Source organism: Ornithorhynchus anatinus, chromosome 12 (assembly GCF_004115215.2).
Source record: "Ornithorhynchus anatinus isolate Pmale09 chromosome 12, mOrnAna1.pri.v4, whole genome shotgun sequence".
NCBI lineage: Eukaryota > Metazoa > Chordata > Mammalia > Monotremata > Ornithorhynchidae > Ornithorhynchus > Ornithorhynchus anatinus.
In genome coordinates, this window is record NC_041739.1 from 21,590,565 (window position 1) to 21,613,053 (window position 22,489).

The 22,489-nt window shown below is 41.1% G+C and overlaps 1 protein-coding gene across 4 annotated transcripts in view; it reads left to right on the forward strand.

The window, feature by feature from the left end:
- The window catches only part of SH3D19 (SH3 domain containing 19), a 117,086-nt gene that overhangs the window by 76,110 nt on the left and 18,487 nt on the right, over positions 1-22,489 (forward strand). For all 4 annotated transcript variants that reach the window (XM_029076373.2, XM_029076369.2, XM_029076370.1 and 1 more), the window contains 6 exons: positions 8,327-8,434; positions 12,220-12,332; positions 15,104-15,162; positions 16,502-16,766; positions 19,900-19,968; positions 20,130-20,267. In XM_029076373.2, coding sequence (XP_028932206.1) covers positions 8,327-8,434; positions 12,220-12,332; positions 15,104-15,162; positions 16,502-16,766; positions 19,900-19,968; positions 20,130-20,267 — 752 coding nt within the window. The remainder of the gene's footprint in view (positions 1-8,326; positions 8,435-12,219; positions 12,333-15,103; positions 15,163-16,501; positions 16,767-19,899; positions 19,969-20,129; positions 20,268-22,489) is intronic.

A 22,489-nucleotide genomic window follows, 5' to 3' on the forward strand; every position in this document is an offset into this window, starting at 1 on the left:
AAGGGTGGAGTTCTCTTATAGTTGTCTGTGTAAGTCCAACAGGGAAAAAGGATGTTTATTTTCCTACTGGTACAATTATCCTTCCAAAAGCTTACAAAAGGCTTCACGGGGTGTTTCAACCTGACCTCCTGCCTCCTATCTCTCCTTACTTCAGTCCTTACTTCACTCTACTTCCTGGATCACTTTTCTAAAAAAAATAGTTCAGTCCATGTCTCCCTAGTTCAGTGCTAGGGAAAATAACCCCTGTTAGTTTTTGAAAGTGGATTATAAAAAATAACAGTACACATTGTTTCAGTCCTATCAGTAATATTATTTAAGGATTTTTTACTCATCATCATCAATGGTATTTATTGAGTGCATCCTGTTTGCAGAGCACTGAACTGAGCACTTGAGAAAGTACAGTGTAACAGAGTTGGTAGACATATTCCCTGACCACAACGACCTTACACTCTTGCAAATGTGGGCAGGAACAAAGGCAACAAACAGGAGACTTTAACACGAGAAGACTTCCACTAAGCCACGCTGAGAAATAGCATGGTCTAATGGAAAGAGCATAGGCCTGGGAGTCAGAGGACCTGGGTTCTAATCCTAGCTCTGCCACTTGTCTGCTGTGTTACCTTGAGAAAGTCACTTCTCTGCCTTTCAGTTCCCTCATTTGTAAAATAAAGATTCAGTACTTGTTCTCCCTTTTTTCTTAGTCTGAGTCCCATTTGGAACCTGATTATAATAATAATAATAATAATAATAATAATAATAATAATGTTGGTATTTGTTAAGCGCTTTCTATGTGCAGAGCACTGTTCTAAGCGCTGGGGGAGATACAGGGTAAGCAGGTTGTCCCACGTGAGGCTCACAGTTAATCCCCATTTTACAGATGAGGGAACTGAGGCACAGAGAAGTTAAGTGACTTGCCCACAGTCACACAGCTGACAAGTGGCAGAGCCGGGAGTCAAACTCATGACCTCTGACTCCGAAGCCCAGGCTCTTTCCACTGAGCCACGCTGCTTCCCAGATTATCTCATAACTACTCTGATGCTTAGTACTCTGAAGTATAGTACAGTATGCTTAGCACATAGTAAGTGCTTAACAAATACCACAATTAACTAATCAGAAGTAATTTGCCCTATTTCAAGCTTGCCCTCCAGCCAGACTACACCATTGTCTTTTCAGCTTTGACACAACTGGAACTAAATTCCTCCTTAGTACACAGCTAAGCAGACATTTTAGTTGGTGTGTTAACTTGTTCAGGGCATAACTGCAGAGCCTGAAGAATCTGGAAAACTATGATTTCAGAAGCACTTGTGAAACATCGGAGGAAGAGTATGGATAACCACTACTGGAAAGCAAATCAGCTTGACCTATTGATAATGGAATCTCCTATAGACAGTATATTACTGAGGAAACAGTGGTTCCATTCAGTAGACTCCTGATCAATAATTGATCAGTCGTAATTAAGAATGCTTTTAGAAGCAAAGTGGCCTAGTGGAAAGAGCACAGACTTGGAAGTGACATGTCTGCTGGGTGACCTAGGGTAAGTCACTTAGTTTCTCTATGCCTCAGTTATCTCCTATGAAAATGGGGATTAAGACTGTGAGCCCAGTGTGAGACTTGGGATGGGTCCAAGCTTGAATCTACCCCAGTACTTAGTGCCCAAGATAGTAAGCACTTAACAGATACCATTAAACAACAAAAAAATAGTCAGTCCAATAGTTGTCTCACTGCCTCACCCAAGCCCAGCTAGTAGACTGTCTTTATGCGTGCACAGCGCAGAAGGAACGGGTCACCTTCTCACTCCTGGATGAAGTACCGGGGAATTTGCCAACTTTCTATTCTGGGATCCTGAATGAAGTGTTCAGGCTGAGGAACTTGCTGAGAGAATAGCGAGGAAGGATATGGATTTATAGGCACACCCTCTCTTCATTTCCTCCCTGCATACCACCCTACCTTAAATAAATCAGTACATTTTAACAGAAGACTGGTCATAAAATTGTTACCTTATTAGTCCTAGAAAAAGAAGGATCAGGAAACAGATGATGTGGAAATGTAGTAAAGATTAGAAAGTGATTAAAGAAAAAAACACATAAAACAGGCAGCTTAATATTTGCTTTATTTCTTGCAAAGAATGACTTCCAGGTTAGTATAACATTGCTAAGGGATGCTAGCAGTTCAGCTTTGCACCTTACAAATCAGACCCAGTACTTGTCACACCTTCATAAAAAAAAGCATCTGCAATCACACTTTCTTAAAAAAAAAAAAGCATCTGCAGTCAGCCCCATTACCCCGAACAGCATAGTAGTTTAGCAAACAATTTCTGCCATTAACAGAACTCAGGGGACAGAAATTACACAAACAAGCCAGGAGGGTTGAACTAATTATGAAGTGACAAGACTACCTAGCTAATGGGCAAAACCTGACTTTATCATGAAAGCTTTGCGTAGCTTAGTAATGAAGACCACCTAGAAGTAAGTGTAAAAAACCTGCTGTTAGAGATTAGTCCATGGCAAACAACTGCTGAATCATTCCACTGGTGTGAAATAGAGGAATGTGAGTTGGAGAAGCAGTTCAGATAATGCCCCCCAAAATACTTTGCCTTCCAAAATGCTTTGTGGTATTCTCGTGAGAGAGGCCTCAACAGAAAATCTTAGGTTAGAAATAATTATAGATAAGGCTTTCTATTGAAAAATGGTGGTATTTCAGGGTTCCTTTCCCTGTGCTCCGTTTTGACTACTTGACAGCAGGAATTGCAGAAGTCATGTGATCAGGAAGTCTTCCATAATTGAAATTTTAAATGCAGTAATTCATTGTATTTATCTTTGAAGAAAGTCCCAATCTACCTTCTTTCCATTAACAGGAGTTTAGAAGCGTTGAAAAGAAGCAAAGACGAACTTGATATGAAATTGCTTCATTTTAAGCCAATGTCATTCAAAGAAGATTTTCTACCAGAAACTAGTTCTGGACAAACTCAAATAGATCTGCATTATTTTCTGTCAAGATAAAAACATTAAGGAGAGCTGGCCCATAGTCTGTTGTCTTAAAAAATTGTTTATTAGTGCATGTATTTTTTTTTTGCTTTAGGTTGAAAAATGTGTGCCACTCCCTTTTCGCCCTTTTTTTTTTGAGGGAAAGGAAATGCAAAGCATGTGCAGGGTGGACCATACATATATGCTTCACCTCTTCTGTTTATTAAATAATTCATTTTAGATTATTTATTTGCCTATCAAAACTAGAAATACTGTGAAATGCAGCAGAACTTGGCACCTGCTTTGCATGTTACTTGCATAGTCGAGTTTGAATTGGAAACTACTTTCATTAAAAGTGTAAAAACTGTATAAAGTACAGCAGGAGAGATCAAAAGTACCATTACAACATGAAAAGTAACCACTGTTGTTACTTTCTAAGAAATTAATAAAGTTCCTCCTCCCTGAAACTGGACTTCTAATATAGACTGCAGTCTAGGGTGCCATTTAAGTAAGGAAACTGATGTGGAAATCACTTTTCTCGATGAGCACTGCTGGGAGAGGTAATTAAACAAGCCAAGAGACCTGCAGTGATGTAACACTAAGATTCCTTTGCCTGAATGAAATGCAACAAAAAAAACTATTAAACAGGCCTGTTTCAGAGAGATATGTTGTATAGTAATTATTCATGGTTTAAGTGAAAATTATTAAGGACTAACAAATGACTAACCAGGAACAATGGGTTTACAAATAAAACTGAACTGTAGTGTAGGAAGCACTATAAGAAACTGCAAGTCTATGCATCTTTGATTTAAATTATCCTTAGGGTTTTGCAAAATGGATAAAATAAAATTTAGCATAGTTGGACAGAGTTGCTATTCTCATTCATTTTACACATTTTTCAATGGTTTTCCAGATGACTAGATTTTTAGAATTTCAGGGCTATTTGAAAGCTGCTTAATTTTATCAGTTTTTGTCCTGCAAATCTACAGAATTGGTAAGCAGTAGGAGAGGGCCACCCTATCAGCTGAGCCCCTTTCCCTGCTGCTACCAGGTTAATATTGATCACATTTGTTAAGCGCTTACTATGTGTCCAGTACTGTTCTAAGTGCTGGGGTAGATACAAGATCATCAGGTTGGTTGCAAGCCCTGTCCCACATGGGGCTCACAGTCTTAACCCCCCATTTTACAGATGAGGTAACTGAGACACAGGGAAGTAAGAGACTTGCCCAAGGTCACATAGCAGACAAATGGTAGAGTCTGAATTAGAACCCACATCCTTCCGACTCCCATGCCCGTGCTGAGCCATGCTAAGACCATGCTCTTATCCATTAAATTATGCTACTTCCCAGGATGCTCAGTCATGTGAGCAGATGGGTTTGGGTGTGTGCTTAAATTATGTGTTAGGGTCTTCCACCTCCCACTTTGTCCCCCTTCTTATCTCTATCTCCTTGTACCCCTCCCCACTCCCATTAAGGAGAGTTCTGTAATATTGCCTCAGCTCCCACAGTTCCTGATTCCCTTCCTCTGTTCTTTGGCTGACTGGGAGGATCATGGCAGGGCAGCTAAGAGGCTGCTAAGTATATGCAGAACGCCAAACAAACTTCTAGAACTACAACTCCAAGCAGCCTCAGAGACAATCACATAAATACACACACGCAGTGGAATCCCCCCTAGAATTGTACCAAAACACCATAGGTGTGGTAAATTTTAAACTTGTCATGCAATGAGAACACTGTCACATACCTAGGGGAAAAAAAAGCAATCTTCTCCATGTGAATTTTTGACTTCTTCATGGCCTTCATTAGTAGGAACCAAAACTTATCATCTCTGTTGTTGATGCAACGATGAAGGATGTTGCTGCTGGTGTCTTATCCTGCACTCCAGCTCCTGGTTCCCATTTGTCCTCCTCTCCAGTGGCTTCATAGAAGACCCAAGGCTGCAGGATGACTTACCCACTATTGTAAGGGCTAGGGAATTGAGATGAGAGGGTTTTTTTACCCATCTGTCAACTCTTCACATAGTTTGGAGGAAAGACAGTATCCATCATATTCAAAAGGAAAGACAATAAGGGGAAAAAATACCATGGCGGGACGTCATGTGCTCCTTACCCATTATACATGAAATTCTAAATTTGATTTTTCTGTTAGATAACAAGATCCCAGGCCTGGCAGGAGCACAACCTCCTCCCCACAGCAGCTATTGTAACATTTGCCAGTGATGGGAAAGTTCCACCTGTGTGTGGGTGTTCTATGGGGAGGGGGCAGCTATGGAATAAATTCTCCTCAGTCAAAACCTATTACAGTTCAGGGAGTTGTAGCTTCCTTTGGTATATGCAGTGCCTGCCTACCTGCTCCCATGATACTCATCCTGAAGAGATTCGGTGTGGAAAAATATTTCTCTCTGCTTAAATTACACCTGGGGTAAAAAGGAAGCTAGTGTGAGTTAATGTAGGGATTATTTTAAACTAAACCATTTTCCCAACCATTTCTACAAGGAAAACCCTCAGGTGTGTAATTTTGGGAAATCAGGTCATTAAACTTGGTCCTGGCACTTTTGAACCTCAGTAGTTTTAAATATTACCATGTAAAACCCTCAACTTTAGTATTCTGTTCGGTCCTTTCCATATTGTGGTAAGTTTAAATCCGACTTTGGTCATTGTCTTATATAGAAATCTATTTCAACGATGGTTTCACAGAACTCAACCCTGAATTCTTATCTGGAGCTTTTAAAGACATAATTTCCTTGGATCTCCCTAATAGCAAATATTTGTCCTAGTTTGGGGTTATAGAGGTAAGCGGCCCCCGTTTCAATCTCATGAGACAAGAACTTCCATGTCTAATAGTTTCTCCTTGGTGTATGTTTACAGTTTAGGGACAAAATTTCAATAGGTAATTTTGCCTCTTAGGAAGTAAATTTGATAAGTGTGTGTTTTGTACAGCACTTTACTAGTGTGTTACCTATGAAATTCCAAATAGGACCCATTATTTTGCCCATTTAGATTCTAGACTGCAAGCTCATTGCTGGCAGGGAATGTGTCTGTTTATTGTTGTACTTAATAAGTGCTTAATACAGTACTCTGCAAACAGTAAGAGCTCAAGCAGCATGGCTCAGTGGAATGAGCATGGGCTTGGGAGTCAGAGATCACGGGTTCAAATCCCGGATCTGCCACTTGTCGGCTGTGTGACTGTGGGCAAGTCACTTCATTTCTCTGTGCCTCAGTTCCCTCATCTGTAAAATGGGGATTAAGACTGTGAAGCTCACGTGGGACAACCTGATTACCCTGTATCTACCCCAGTGCTTAGAGTAGTGCTCTGCAAATAGTAAGCACTTAACAAATACCAACATTATTATTATTATTATTATTAAATACCATTGAATAAACTGGGTTGATTCCCATCCCGTTGTTTAAGTGCAGTCCGGTTTTTCCTTAGCAGCTGAGTGGAACTTTACTGAAACATTAGCTGGTTTACATCTTCCCCTACTTCTTTTTTCCTCATCCTTTAAAAATAAACAGGTATGATTAATTGGTTTTACTCCATTTTGCAGCTTGATTTTACACTTTTTTTTCAATTTGAGCCAGCTCTAAAACAAGGACAATATTTAAATAAAGTCTTAGTGAATTGATAAATCATTTGAAATAGAGGGAACCCCAAACTGCATCTTCTAAGTGCAAGTGTAAATATTTCTAATAATTTCTTGTTCTTCTACTGGCACTTTCCCATTCAGGACTGTTTGGTTTGATAGAATTTTCCATTACATTTTTACAATGTGCTGGGACCTATTGGAATACTTTATTCGGTGTGATTATCTTCTTTCCATGCAGAATTATGTTTCTACTTTCACAAATGGTTGATTTTCAGAGAGGCACTTGTAAGATGACTGAATTACCCTCAGAGGAGGGTGATCATTAGTTTGGTTTTCAGTTGGCATGTCCCCAATTTGGTACTGAAATGACGCAATATAATAAAATAATAATAATAATTTTGTATTTGTTGAGAATTTATTATATGCCAAGCACTGCACTCTACTGAATGCTGGGGTAGAACAGTATAAACAGGTCAGACCCAGACTCTGCCCCACATGGAGCTCATAGTCTAAGGATATAATAATAATAATTACATTTGTTTAGCGCATACTATGTGCAAAGCACTGTTGTAAGCGCTGGGAGGGATACAAGGTGATCAGGTTGTCCCATGGGGGGCTCACAGTCCTAATCCCCATTTTACAGATGAGGTAACTGAGGCACAGAGAAGTTAAGTGACTTGCCCAAAGTCACACAGCTGATAAGATGCCTTCATGTCCAGGAGCTTCTCTCTGCCATGACTTCTGCTGCCAAGTTGGGTTTTTTTAGTGGTATTTGTTAAGCATTTACTATGTGTCAAACACTGTTCTAAGCTCTGGGGTAGATAATCATATACATTGAGTGCATACTGTGTGCAGAGCACTGTACTTTGCATGTGGGAGAGTACATAAAAACAGATGCAGTCCCTGTCCACAACGAGTTTACAGTTTAGAACGGGGGACAGACAACATAAAGTACAGATATTATGTAAGTGACATGGGGCAAGGTGGGGAGCGACGAATAAAGGGAGCAAATCAGAGTAATGCAGAAGGGAGTGATGGAAAAGGTAATGAGGACTTAGTCAGGGAAGGTCTCTTGGAGGAGATGTGCCTTTAATAAGGCTTTGAAGGTGGGGAGAGTAATTGTCTGTCAGGTATGAAAAGGGAGGGCGTTCCAGGCCAGTGGCATGATTTGGCGAGAGGTCGGCATTAGAAGTCAATTAGGTTGGACACCTATCCAACGCCCCTATCCACATGGAGCTCATAATCTAAGTAGGAGGGTCACAGTCTAAGTAGTTCCATGACTCTCTGAGTTCACACAGTTCTGGAAGGGGAACTCAATGACTCTGAAGCAATTATGGGTGGGGGCACACATAGGGATCAGGGTCCCCCAGGGAAATGCTCCAGTTTCGGGCTGATTCTAGTCAAATCAGGCAAACTACCACAAAATGGCAGTTATATGACATCATCATGTCTGTGGGGATGTCAGGTTCCTCTTGAGTTCCATTTTTCACAGGTGCTTCCACTGGCCACCCAACCTTAGAAATATCCTGGGCATGATTCAAGTTAACACATTTCCTCTCCCCCTAGAGGCACACAATTTTGTGAATTATTTACAGAGTATTGAGTTGTTTCTTTTCATGAACTCTGGCTTGTTTTTTTTTGTCCGTGCAAACTGAAATTTTGTTTATCCCTGAATAGCTTTCCCTGGGGCAAGAAAAATGCAACTCTTTAATTATGAATGAGGTTCTTGTTTGAAGCTTGTCTTAACTAAAACATGAAAAATAAATTGTGTTTTTCATTAGATCCCTTTCAGCTCCCCACAAAAGCAGAGCCTATGAAGGAACCAGCAGTCCAAGCAGTACCCACACGGAAGCCTACTGTGATTCGAATCCCAGCCAAACCAGGAAAATGTAAGTGTTCCCCCATCTTCAGTGCCTCCCCTCCCTTCTAAAGTTCACAGAGAAAGTTGCCTCAAGGAGCAATAGCACATTTTCTCCTGCTAATTATACCAACACTTAATCGTATTTAAATTTATTTTTTTTAGAAAAACCATATGCATTTTCCAAAGCTTAACTGGGACAAAAATAGAACCAATTGGCATGGCTAATTAACTAGTGGTCATTTGTTTCTTTTCCTGTTGCTTTTTTGTCAGTCATTACTTTAATCAATCAATCAATTGTATTTATGGAGTACTATGTGCAGAGCACTTTACTAAACACTTGGGAGAGTACAACAGAGTTGGTAGACATGTTACTTACCCACCACAAGCTTACAGTCTTTAACACTACCATGTGATGAAGGGCAGGCAATGAAACTATTGAAGAAAATGGGTTTGGTGTTTTCAGTCATAGTTATTGAACACCTACTGCAAGCTAAGCACTGTACTAAGTCCTTGGAACAAAACAACAGACTCATGCTCTCTGCCTTCAAGAAGCCTGCAGTTTAAAGAGGAGGGCAAAAATGATTTTCAAATAGTGAAAGCAAGATAAAGAATAAGGAAATAAGTCAGGCAAGTATATCAGGATGAAATAGCTGAATTTAAAAAATGCATGTACAATTACATATATAAAATTAAATTAAAAACATAAATGTATGAGTTCTAAGGTTAGACATGAAAAAAAATACCGTGACTAAGGGTTTGTGTTGGGTTGATGCTCCCTTTTTGTCATCAGCAGTATTTAAGTGCCTCCTTTTTGCAAACTTCTGTAGAAAAGAAATTAAAGGACCCAAGAATAAAATGAGTAACTCTTAGGAATATAGAGTTGGAAATTAAAAAAAAAGAAGGGGGTCAGGGATGGAGAGAAAAACAGAGAGACTGGTTGGTAGAAAAGAAAAAGGGAAAGGAGAGACAATGAGAGAGATAAAGAAAAAAGTGAGAGAGAGCACTAATGAATTCAAGGCAACTGAAAATGAGAGGAGAGAACTGGTAGAGGGAGGAATTAGAATATTTGTAAATCAGTCAATCAAATTAGTATTTATTGAACATTTAGTGTGTGCAGGGCACTGTGATAAGTGCCTGATGACATGATCTCTGATCACCAGGAGGTTACAGTATCCATGGGGAATCAGACATTAAAATTCATTCAAACATTTATTGAGCACTTACTGTATGCAGACCACTATACTAAACGCTTGGAATGTACAATTTGGCAACAGATAGAGACAATCCTTGCCCAACAACGGGCTCACAGTCTAAATGTGCCTCTAAGTGCCTCCTTTTTGCTAAAATAAAATTTTCAGTCTAAAATGAAAACTCTGATGAACTGGCTTGTGTTCAGAGCAGAGTGACAAAGTGAGACATTTTCATTTTTGTTTGTTGTTCTCAGCATGCAAACCCTTTAGCTTCATGTGCCCTTCTTTCCCTACTGCTTTTGACTCACCCAACTTCACCCTTAAAATATTTCAGAAGCTCTGGAAAATGAAAATGCATACAAGCATAGGAGGCTAAACAAGAATCAAAGTATTTAGCTCTTACATTCCATAGACTCCCTATGTACATTTGCCAGGGTAGAATAGAGCCCTAAGAGCTAAGCTTGTACTATCCCTGACTGCATTTGTGCCAGACTGGAATGATTCAGTAGAACTGTTCACTAGACATATTTGTCTGTGCTCTTCATTACTCGTTGGAATGTTCCCCCAGAGGTTGGGTTGAGGAGGTGGTCTCAGGGGCTTATATGTTATATAAGAAATATTGGAGAAAGGTAGTCTGCGGGGACTACGTATTCGTATTAAACCAGAAATACCTACATCTGTGTAAATACTCAGGGGTGAAAGTAAAAAAAAAAAAAATTATCCTCCGGATAGAGAAGCAGACACTGCAGGGCTGGGAGGCAGGAGTGGTGAGGAAAGACAGGGAAGAGAGGAGAGGGGCTGAAACATTTCAAGCTGCAGCAGTGAGCAAACCAGTGTTGTGCAGTGGGATGGTCTGGCTCACCCTGAAACCTGCTGAGGATTAAGGGGACCCCACTGAGCCTCAGATCAGCCCGGGGAGTGCATCCTGCCAACCAGAACAACTGAAGTGGTAGAAACACGGGCTAGCTTTCCCACACACCCCTATCCCAAAGCAGCCCCTGTGCCCCACCCACAGCTATATACTGCTCGGGGGCTGACGGCACCGAGCCTGCTATAACCTGGCTCTGCAGTGCATCAGGGCCACATAGAGGAAGGCTCCCTAAAAGTTTTACCCTGCCTAGAACACGCCTATCGGTAATTACTGATTAGGGAAATTTTAGGGAAATTTTAATTTTGGTTTGCACCCACCCCTCTTCCCTTTGTTGGACAACGTAATTTGTGATTTAGTTCTCAGGCTGTTTTGTGATGCGTGAAAGAGAGTTTGCTATATGATTTTAGACTCCAATATTGTTTAAAGGGTGCTGTTATTTGGGATCCTGGAAAATCCTACATTCAGCACACTTAGGACATTTATGTCATTTTTGTGCTTTGATGTAAAATCTTTGTTTCTCATATTTGAAAGAGATTTTTGAATTGTGATGTTCTGAATCCATTTCCCAAATCGCTTACCTTCTTTGTGCCTCAGTTTCCTCAATTTTAAAATGAGGATAAAATTCCTCTTCTCCCTTGCTTTTAGCCTGTGCTCCCTTTGGGGATAGGGTTTCTACTGGTTATGATTATTTTGTATCTAACCCAGCGAGTAGCACATAGTACATGCTTAATAAACCCCATCATTATAGTTAGAAGATCCAATCCCTACCCTCCAGGGGCTTACAGTGTAGGTGGGGAGACAGACACTAACTAGTTACAGGTAAGAGGAAAAAGAGAATGGGAAAATGGATATATGGATGAGTGTGTTTATGTGCAAGAGTCTGCATGTCTGTGCAGGTACAAAAATGGGTGGTTGAGGCAGGTACATCCACTCAGATAACAAAAATGAGCAGTCATTTAACTTCACATTCAGAAGACACTCTCACCTAGTTTCCACTGCACCGGAGAAATAATGAACTTGCCCAAATTCCCCTCTGCTGGTCACACTTACTCCTTTTTTCCTAGGCAACAAAATGGAGCATTTGCATTCGAACTCACTCTCAGGGTGGAACACAATGGTCTTATTAACCCAAAACAGAAGGAGAGCATTCTCATCCCTGGGACAGATGCCACTGGGTCATGGGTGTTTGTCCCATTTGTTAACCACTTCATCCCCACTATCATTGCCATCCTGCTGGGAAGGAGCCGGAACCATTACAGTCCCCAGGACCTTGGTTGGGGGATGGAAGGGTTTGCAAGCGAATATTTGGTGCACTTCTAAAAGTGTCTTGCTTCATAAGGCCAGTGGTCAGCAGTATTTCTGAATGATTTAAAAACACTCAAGAGCTGGTTTTTCAGGCAAGCCAGAGACAATTTGGTCACGGTTTCTTCAAAAAGGTTTTTACAAAAAAAACTGATGGTGAAGCAGGGTTAAGGTTGTAAAAAAAAAAAATAGAAACCTTCAGAATGAACATCGTGAGGACCCTGAGAGATGGGTTGAGGGAATTTAAGCCACGGCATGGGGAGACAGGGTGAGCACCCTTTGTTTGATGTAATAGACTATAACTTGTGGCATCCCGTTGTGCATTAGAAGTTAGTGAGCAAGCAACACGGTTACATTAACATGCTGTAAACACAGGCATTTTCTAGCCAGTATGTTTGTGAATAAGCATATAGACCTGGGATCGGATTGATTGATTCCTTTCCCCCCCAGCACTGCATGAAGATCTACATAGTCCGCCACCTCTCCCAGCAGAAAAGCCTATTGGAAATACTTCTCTTACAACAGCTGGAAAATCCAGTAATGCTGACAAAACAAGAAACTTGGTAAGTGATAGTGTGGATTAAGTAGAAAGATGTGAAGGAAAAGTTTACTGTTCAAATCTGGACCTTGACTACCATGATATGCTATATATCATATATATATATGATATGCTTGGAGAAGCAGCGTGGCTCAGTGGAAAGAGCACGGGCTTTGGAGTCAGGGCTCATGAGTTCGAATCCCAGCTCTGCCACTTATCGGCTGTGTGACTGTGGGCAAGTCACTTAACTTCTCTGTGCCTCAGTTCCCTCATCTGTAAAATGGGGATTAAGACTGTGAGCCCCACGTGGGACAATCTGATTCCCCTATGTCTACCCCAGCGCTTAGAACAGTGCTCGGCACATAGTAAGCGCTTAACAAATACCAACATTATTATTATTATTATAATGTACATCTCTATAAAGTCCACGTCACTTTAAAAAACATATTTCAAGGGGCGTACTGAATTCTACCCTCATGGTGTTATTTACCTTCAAAATATGAATTCCAAATCCTACTCCCCTTTCCTTTGTCCTTGCAACACCACTTCTGCCTGGGATTTCCACAGACAATAAGCATCTGATCTACTTCTGAGCTGCACCTTCTCAACACCAGAACTAACAGAGCTTTCTCCATCTCTCTTCTCCTCAAAATTTAAAAATCCCCAACTAATACGGCCCCAAGTAGGAACTCCTCTCCATCCTGCTGAAAGGCCCACTGTCTGAGTCACATTGTAGAGCCAGGGAAGAACAGGACCCAGAAACATTTATATCCAGACTGTGTCTCTAAGTGTGCACAATGTGCAGTCTTGAAGGACTGCAGATATTAATTATAACACATCTTAACTCTACAAAATAACCTACAAAATAACAAGTGGGAATTCTCTGGGAAGCAACGTGACCTAGTAGAAAGAGCACAGACCTGGGAGTCAGAGAACTTGGGTTCTAATACCACTTGCCAGGTGTCTGACCTTGGGCAGGTCCTTAACTTCTCATATTTTTTCATCTGCAAAATAGGAATTCTGTACCTGTTTTCCCTCTTATTTGGAATGGGAGCCCCACATGGGACCTGATGATCTTGTATATATCCCAGCGCTTAGTACAGTGTTTGGCACATAGTAAGCGCTTAAATACCATTATTATTATTTATAATTGTTATTATTACTGTGGTCATTGTAACTAGTTTACAAGAGGCTTCACTGCCTTGTCTAGGAAATATATCAAAATTGTCCACGAGGTTGGACCACCTTACCAAGCATTTGATCTGAGCTTTGTTGAAAGGAGAAACAGCCAGCACCTTTGGATAGTCGTAACCTCACATGTTCACTCAGGATGCCATCATTCCCTGGAGGGTCACACACTGGCCTGAGATTTAGGGAATTTGCTCACTCTGCTGGATGGAAGTACTGCAATCCTGCCTATCCACTGTCTAAGTTTTGTGACAAACAACAGGATTAGTGAAAGCCAAGTTCAGGGCTGTGCACCCTTTAGGTGATGATTAAATATTTGACAGACTGAATTTCTAACAGTTCAGAGGCTGACAACCTATGAGGGTTGAGTGCTCCAGGAAGTGATCATGGGCTATCTCTCCCGTACAACTTGAACCATTTTCCCCAATGTACGAAAGGATGGAAAAGTTTTTTCCGTAGCAAAAATAGGAAATTAATAAATGAATAGATGTGACCATAAGAAATTGAGCTAACCTTGCAAGTATAAGATTCAGGGAATCAAACAACACAATGTTGAGTTCAAGTCAGGAGCAGGGCTTGAACTATTTCATACACTTTAATTCCACCACAAAATTTAACTAACCTGCTTCTTCGGTCCAAGCCTGTGAATGGCCTTGATTATTTGTCAGAGGAGAAGGAAAAGAATGAGAATGAGACTTTTGTTTCTAATTTCACCCTCCTTCTCCCTTTATTGAAAAATAATGAGAATCCTAATGAAAGTTCTCCACTGATTCAGAGTCCCTTGTAGCTGATTGGCTTCAAATTAATTAACCAGCTTCTGAAGGCTTATTCCCAAACTTTCCTGTTCTCATTTCCCATTAGCCATATCTTTGGATTAACTGTACAAAAGGAACATAAAACCCTATCTAGACAGCTAGGGAATAACACTTGATTTGAATTTGACCCATTTTGATCCAACAATATTAAATCATTGTGCTTTTACCTTATTATGAATATACACTTAGGGGCTGCTTTTGTATTTTCAACATACATTGTAGTCCTGGGTTAAAACGAAGACTATCTGGTCTAAAATGAGAATATTAGTATACCTGCAGTTGAGTACATAAATCTTTGTTCTGCAATATAGATTTTAAGTCTGTGTCTGCTGGATTCTGGAATACGCTTCTCTGGGATAGTGGTTTGGAGAGTGGAGAAACGTCAATTTTAAAATGAGCTCAACATTCCCCACTTATGTACCGACCTATCCCTTTTTCCCTCCTTTTATATGTAAGTTATTTTTGGGTCTGTACTCTCTGCTAGAATCTAAGCTCCTTGAGAGTAGGGATCATGCCTTCTAATCCAAAAGTAATCATCTGAGCCTTCAGTACAATACTCTGCACACAATGGAGGTTCAGTAAGTATTCTGGCTCTCTTAGCAGCATATCTTGTTTCTGATTTTAAACTTTCACTCTGTAGGATAATCTTCCACATTTCAGATATATCTCCTTCTGTGAATCCAGTTAAGAGAACTGACCAAAAGTCATCTCTTACCGCACAATACTATTCTAAATTAGTCATTGGCAACTGATGTATGGTCTCTCCCTAAGATGTGTTCTCCTTAACTCTTAGGAACCGGAAGGCCTGAGTCAGCCAGGAAACTCTTGGAAAGCACCGATTCTGCCCCCACGGTGAGTACACCATTGTTGAGTGATTCACCTGAGAGATCATGAAGAATTTGAAAATTATTGCGAAGAAACAGTGATAGTTCAAATTGATAAAGTGCCTTTTTGTTTGTAGCCCTCAAATAATTTAACAGTCAGGTGCGCTTGAGAGCAGGGAATTAGGATCCCTGACCTTGTTTCTCTTATCTAAGTCTTGCATGCCCTACTCAGATTCCAGAGCTGCTGGTCCCTTAGAGTTCACCAAAATTAGGGATTAATGGCAACTCGTGTCATGATGAATAAACTATTTTCTTCTTCCTTATTATAGGTTTTGACTGATTTGTGTGGAAAATGCTTAGTTTCCAGAACTGCCTGGTTTTAAGGCACTCTTTTTCATACTATACCCTAGTTTACACCCTTCATTCCCTTCAAGCTCATCTATTCACTGCACCTTGTTCTTGTCTTTCCTTCTGTATACCTCTTGCTCACACCCTCCCCTCTGGAAACTCCTTCCCCGTTCAGACCTGACAGACCACAGCTTTCCCCATCTTCAAATCATTGCTGAGAGCACATCTCTAATAGGCCTTTCCCAAGTAAATGCTCGTCTCCCCATTTTTTTATTTTAATACCCGAATGCCTACCTTCTGCACCACATCCCCATAGCATTTGTGTACATCTCTTATATATTCTACTACTTTCTTCTATTTGCAATTCTCCTTCATGAGGAGGCTTTCAGTAAATACTATTGATGGACTGATTATGTTTGGGACCTAATGTGACCTTCGCCAGCTCGTGATAGGAATTGCTTGTTTGTCTTGAATTAATGAATCCCTAGTGCAAGATAAGGAGGGTTTGTAACACCACAACATGTTTTGAATATTACAGTATATAATGCCATAGTTGTCTACACAAAAGTGGCATACCCAGCATTTTTCTGTGGAGTGCATTTCTCTTGTGGAAACTTGATTTCTTGTGCAGGGAGAAATGATGCTTTGTGGCAGAAATCTAGCTCTCAAGGCCAGACAGCAGCTGACCCTTGTCGTTTGTCATTTGACCTTATCATTAGAAGCAGCCTGGCTTATTGGATAGTGCACGGGCCTAGGAGTCAGAAGGTCACGGGTTCTAATCCTGGCTCCGCCACTTGCCTGCTAAGTGACCTTGGTCAAGTCACTTCACTTCTTTGTGCTTCAGTTACCTCATCTGTAAAACGGGGATTGAGATTGTGAGCACCACAAGGGATAAGGCACTGTGTCCAACCCGATTTGCTTGTATTCACCCCAGTGCTTAGTATGGTGCCTGGCACATAGTAAGCACTTAACAAATACCATCATTATTATTATTATTATTATTTGTGCTAATGTTTTAGACCTGCAGATGGAAAAGTTGCCCCTGCACGTCCTCCTCTCCCAAAGGGGGCCCCTGGAAGGCCACCTCCCCCCAAGCACTCTGCGTTCAAGGTGTCTTCTCAGAAGGAGGCTTTTCCCCGATCCTCATCTGACATGGATCTTCAGAATAAAACAAGTACCTCAGCTCTGGGACTCAAGAGGACAAAGAGCCAAGTCTTAAAAGATCAAGACCCAGTGCTTCCCCCTCGACCCAAACCAGGTCATCCCTTATACAGGAAATACATGGTGAGTTGTGGACATGTGCTGTGTATGTGTGTGTCTCTTTCCCCTCTCTTCTCTATTCTCTTCTCTCTCTCCTCTCTATTGCTCTCTATCTTAAGAACACTTTTAATAGGATTAAAGAGATTTGATCTAAAATTTCAATACAGCACCTTAATTTTTAGGACCAGAAATTGAAAACCTTTTTTGCAGGGCATTTTATAGAGCAATTGGGGAGATAACAATAGAAGTAAAAGGCACTACCCTTCTCCCTGCAGTTGCAGCACTTGTAATGAGAGAGCCAAGCAGAAATAAATTGCCAATTGTATACTAGGTAAAATAATTAAGAGCAAATACACACTTGATAAAAACAAAAGAAAGTGATTCAGAAAAGAAATAATAAATGAGCAGAAGAATGTTGAGATGGCTGATAGGGTCGCATGACCAGAAAGGCCTTGGCTCTTCGTGGAAGGTTTTGGGGTTTTTTGTCTTTTTTTAAGAAGAGGCTGTGGTTTAGCTGAAAAGTGAATTCCATTTAGGGGAAATGAGGTGAGGTAAATGACAGAGAGACAAAAGATGAGAAATACAGAGGGTATGAACTTCTGGAACAGGAAGGATGGTGATGGACCAGTAGAGGATTGTCACGCTGCTTCTTGATTACAATAAGTATGCAGTAGATGAAACTTTTGACCTAAGCCAGGGCTTAGAATTTAAGGGAAATAGAGGAAGAAGTGAGCAGAGTGGAGTGGGATAGTCAGTTCACCATCAGGTTTCCCATTGTGATACAGGCACAGTGGTTTATTGTTGCTGCTTACATCTAAGCAAACAAATTCAAAGGGCTTTTGAAAGCTGAGTTTCCAGCACGAGCAGGCCGGTTGCATTTTCTTGTTAGGAACTAAAAAGAGAATTCATCATTTTTCATTCGTCAACTTCACAAATCCAATTTTAAGATTTCATTTAATTTCATAAGCTTTCCTCAATTATGTATTCAAAATTATTATGAGGATAAATAATAACACAGAGTGATTCATCTGCTCAGCCTGTCACCTGAAGCAAGTCATGTAGCCTTCAGTTAACTTCATGTCAGTAGGGTACTCTGCATTTTTCAGAGTAGAGTAATGTGGTGGCATAATCACTATGTTCGTATTATTAAAGTAGATTTGCCAGGCCACTCAAGAGTTAATAGTCTGTGTTGTGGGAAAGCTGACTCAGTCCTCTACTAGTGTGCAATATACAAATATACTATTAAGAGCTGTATATCATCACTCATTCATAGATTATGGCCTTCCCACTATGTTTAAGACTACCAGGTGGTTCCTGGGGCTCTGCAAGTGGCTACAGAACTGTTTGCCTCCTTTTCTCTAAACACCACCATCCTTTTAGACTTCTTGGGTGCATGCGTTTGTACAATAAAATGTAGCCAGCCTAGAACCAGACACTAATACAGGAACTCTAGGGTCTACAGCCCTGGGCAGAATGAGGGGGGCCTAACCTCCACCCCTCCTCCAGAAACACAAGTCAAACCGCCACCATCACAGCCGGTGATCATGGCCCTCCTGACCAACGTGGCTGCCACTTGGGACATTATAAAGGTGGCTTCTGAAGCTGACTATTCCAAGATGGCCACGACATCAGAGGGGGCAGGGCAGCTCAAGAACTGTCCTGCAGTTTCTGCCACCTGATCCCACGCCCTGTTTCCTCTGAGGCCGCATATGGGTGGTGGCCATTTTAAATTTTTCTGGTCTGCAAAGAAGAGGGTAGTTGACAGAGCAGTGGTTGTGAGGGGCTTTGCATTAGAACCTCAGCTTGGACCTACAGGCACCCCCATCCTCCCTGCAAAGTACAATCCTAGTATTGAGGTAGCCAAGCCCAAGGGAGGAGAGACAAATGAGAAATTACCTGAAAGTCACTTATTGAGAGCGTTCCTGGATATCTTTTGCTGCTGATTAGTAGGACAACCTCTCAAGTGTGTTCATATTTTCCCTTGATGTTGTGTTTAGAAGAGCAGAGTTTATTCGTTCAGTGTTCCAATAGTTGATTTTTTAGGAGAAGGTGGTCAGTTAGTGAGTTTTCTTATCAGGCGTAGGGGGTTTTGTATGCCTCTGTACCATCAAGTCAAGGCTATTTTTTGAAACTGGAGTTTACGGAACTTGTGATCTGGGCTCAATTTTGGCAGTTCAATAGCTTGTAGTTGTAGAAAAAATGTACCTAATGGGAACAACACAGGGCTGGCAGTCACAGGACCTGGGTTCAATACTTGCTCTCCTTCCTAGTTAGTCACTGAGTTCCATTTTAGACTGTGAGCCCCATGTGGGACAGATACTCTGTCAGACCTGATTAACTCGAATCTACTCCAGTGCTTAGAATAGTGCTTAACACACAGTAAGCATTTAGTAAATACAATAAAGATAATAATAAGTACCACAACACCTTCCGAAAGTGAGTTTCAGGCCATTTCCTAATTGGCTTGCTTGACTTGTTGTTGGGATCCCAATTGTCCCCTTCGTGACAGGACAAAGGTATAGAGGAGTGCGGTGAGCTAAACCCTGCCCCTGCCGGCTGTGAGACCTTGGGAAAGTCTCTGTACTTCTTTGTGTCTGAGTTTCTTCATCTGTAAAATGTACATTCATTGCCATTGCTCCTCCTTACCTAGACTGTGAACCCCTTGTGGGATGGGGACTGTGCCTAACTGAATTATCTTGGCACAGTGCATAGCATGTAGTAAGCGCGTAACAAATATCACATTCATTATTATTACTCAGTTTTGTCTTGATCCATCCCAGAGATGGGGCCCACTGAGTCAAGCCCAGCCCATCAATCAGGCAATCACCAGTATTTATTGAGGGTTTACAGTTTGAAGAACACTCCACCAAGTCCTTGGGAGAGTGCAATACAAAGTATGAAGTAGAGCCCATGCAGAACAGTACTTTAGCCTCCTGCATCCAAGAAACTTGACCTCAAGTCGTTGTTGGCATTTACGGCAGGATTTAGCAATGCAAATGGTGGGATTATGGAATTTAAAGACATAAAAAGGTCCCTGCATTGGCGTTGCTTACATTCATTCTCCTTTGAGAGAACGCATCGTACATCACAAACTGTTTGGCTCCTTCGGGAGAGGTTCTCTGATCCTGAATAATCCTTTTATTGGTTTATGTTCAAGCTGCCTGTGCCCCATGGAATTGCCAATGAAGACATCTTGTCACCAAGCCCTGGAGAACTGTCTTGCAAGGTAAAGTCACGTTCTTATAGCAGCTGCTGTAAAAAGTCACCAGCCTCCGTCGTCATTATTCCACGTTATTTAAAGCTTTAGGCTCTAAAGATTAAATTTGGAAAAAGTAATAATCTTTTATTAAACATAATTGCTTCAGAGCATGTTGTTGTTCCTTGCAGCGAGGGGAGGTTCTGGTGCTGCTGGAACAGGCTGAAAATAATTACTTAGAATGCCAAAAGGGAGAGGAAACTGGCAGAGTTCACCTGTCTCATATGAAGATCATCACCCCACTTGAACATCTTGAGAACAGGCCAAAGGTAAGAAATTAATTTTGTACAACAGTTTACATCTCACCTGACAGCCCATTTTTCTAGAACGTTTAATTATCTCATACTTTCAGTGTTTACCAGGCCATTTATATTATCAGAAACTTGAATTAACAGTAGCATTTTATTCCATTTTAAGAATAAATAACTCATAGAATTGGAGCTGCTATGCTAATTCTTTTGGTTAAAATAGTGACTATAGTTGGTATTGTGCCTGATGACATAAAGCAACAAAGAAGTCCAGTCATTAATTTTCACATGAAAATTACTTTTTGTAATAATGCAAACATAGGAAGGTGTCAGCAATTCTGTTACGGAGCAGAACTGGTTTAGAAAGTAGAAACTGTATTTTTTGGTATGAAATAATGTAGAATTTTGCACAATCCTAATCTCACTAAAATGAGATGTCATAATTCAAGTTCAAAGCCCAGTTAGGTGTAACTGTCAAACCTCGCAAAGGACAAACAAGATGACAGTGCCATTCACTGAACACCATGGGTGTCACTGTTGTGATTATACAGGTATATTTTAGCAATTATACAGATTGTGACATAGAAATCTTTGTGTTTGTCAATTAGAAATATACATATGTGTTTAGATCACTTTCCCCATCTGTTAAGGTATCAAATATGCAACAACTAAACCATGAATTTGAATTTCCATTCACCCAGTTTTCAGGGGTTTGAGTTACAATGAGGCATTGATGTTTTCCAAGATGAGTTTTTCTAGAGCCGTGGGTGTATAATATTAAACTAGTTGGTTTTGTGATACAGAGAGAAATCATTTTATACCTTGTCATAGTTTCCTATGTTTTGGCATAGCGTTTTTCAATTGAAACATCTGTTCTCCTCCCAGAACACAAAAATGCAGTACAGTAATGGGAAACCTGTTGCCAAAGTTTTCTTCTGTGAGAAAAATGAACAGGAAAGAACAGCAAAGAAAAATATCTGTTTACATCAGCCTCAGGCCCCCATCAAATGTTTCTAGCCTAAAATTCGCCTCTTTTTGGACTCATAGATCTCGACTATTTTTCAAGGTTCAGATTTGTCTGGAGACAGCCTTCTGGTAGCGGTAGGGGTGACGTGACCTATTTGGAAAGAGCTTTCCAGTCGATTGCCGAGCAGTGTGATGATAAAGTTGTCCCCAGATTTTAAAATGATCCTTAAAATCTAAAATTTCTCTAAGGATCTCTTGACCCTGCCACCCCTTTTTTTTTCCTTTCTCCTTCTTATTTTCCCATAACTGTTAGTCTGTCTCCTCTGTTGTATTTTTCTCATTCTTCCATTGTAGTAGAACAGAAGCAGAGAGCAGCTCAGTTCTAGGTATCAGGAGGTGACAGTCACTCAGATGGGAAGGGTGATGGAGAGTGTGACTGACTGCAAGTAACTGAGTGAGTGCCCTGGGAAAGGCAAAAAGAACACAGATCTTATTTAGGCTTTTTCTCCTGTAGAGTTCCATCTCCTAGCACTCTTAAAGAAGGAGTGGGGGAAAGGGCAAGGGAAGCAGCGAGGTCTGGGCTGCCAAGTTGGAGTGTAATTAGTTAGGTTACTATTTTCATTTGGATTTCTTTTTAGGGCTTCAAGTGGCACTTGGTTTAATAGCATTTACCTGTGAGTCAGATGGTGGCATATCCTGGTTGAGGATAGTTGGATAACATGTGGCAGCTCACTAGTAAAGAATTCAGATTTTGTTTATTTAGCTCAGGCATTAACCTAGGGTGTGGTGTTCAGGTGAGGCAGATAGTGGCCTTCAGGAAGATAGGCAAAGCACCTAGATGATTTGTTCTCCCCTCCTCCTGGGCCCGCCTCTTAGTACCTTTGAACTGAGCACACCCAAATTCCACTTCTTAAAGAGCTGGGCGTAGGACCCCAATCATCAGAGCTAGTTTCTTTAATGCCTCCGTCGCCTGGGAATCATGGGCTCCCCAAGAGTGAGGGGACTGCAGCGTTGTACAGCCCAGGCTGAAATAAAGTCAGGGTTAAGTGTGAGAGAAAGATCCTGCTCATAAATGTAGCCAGAGTGATGCCTCACTTGCAAAGTAGATCCCTGACCCCAAGAAAACAACCGCTTTCTCTCCGCAGCCGAGCAAGGGCTCGGCCATCGAACGCAGGGTCAGAATTGCTTGACGGCCCTGGCCAGAGAGAGGTTTTTTCATGGGTTGGCCCTTCCAGGGAGAGAGAGTGACCAAGTAAAAATATCACGGTACAGGTATT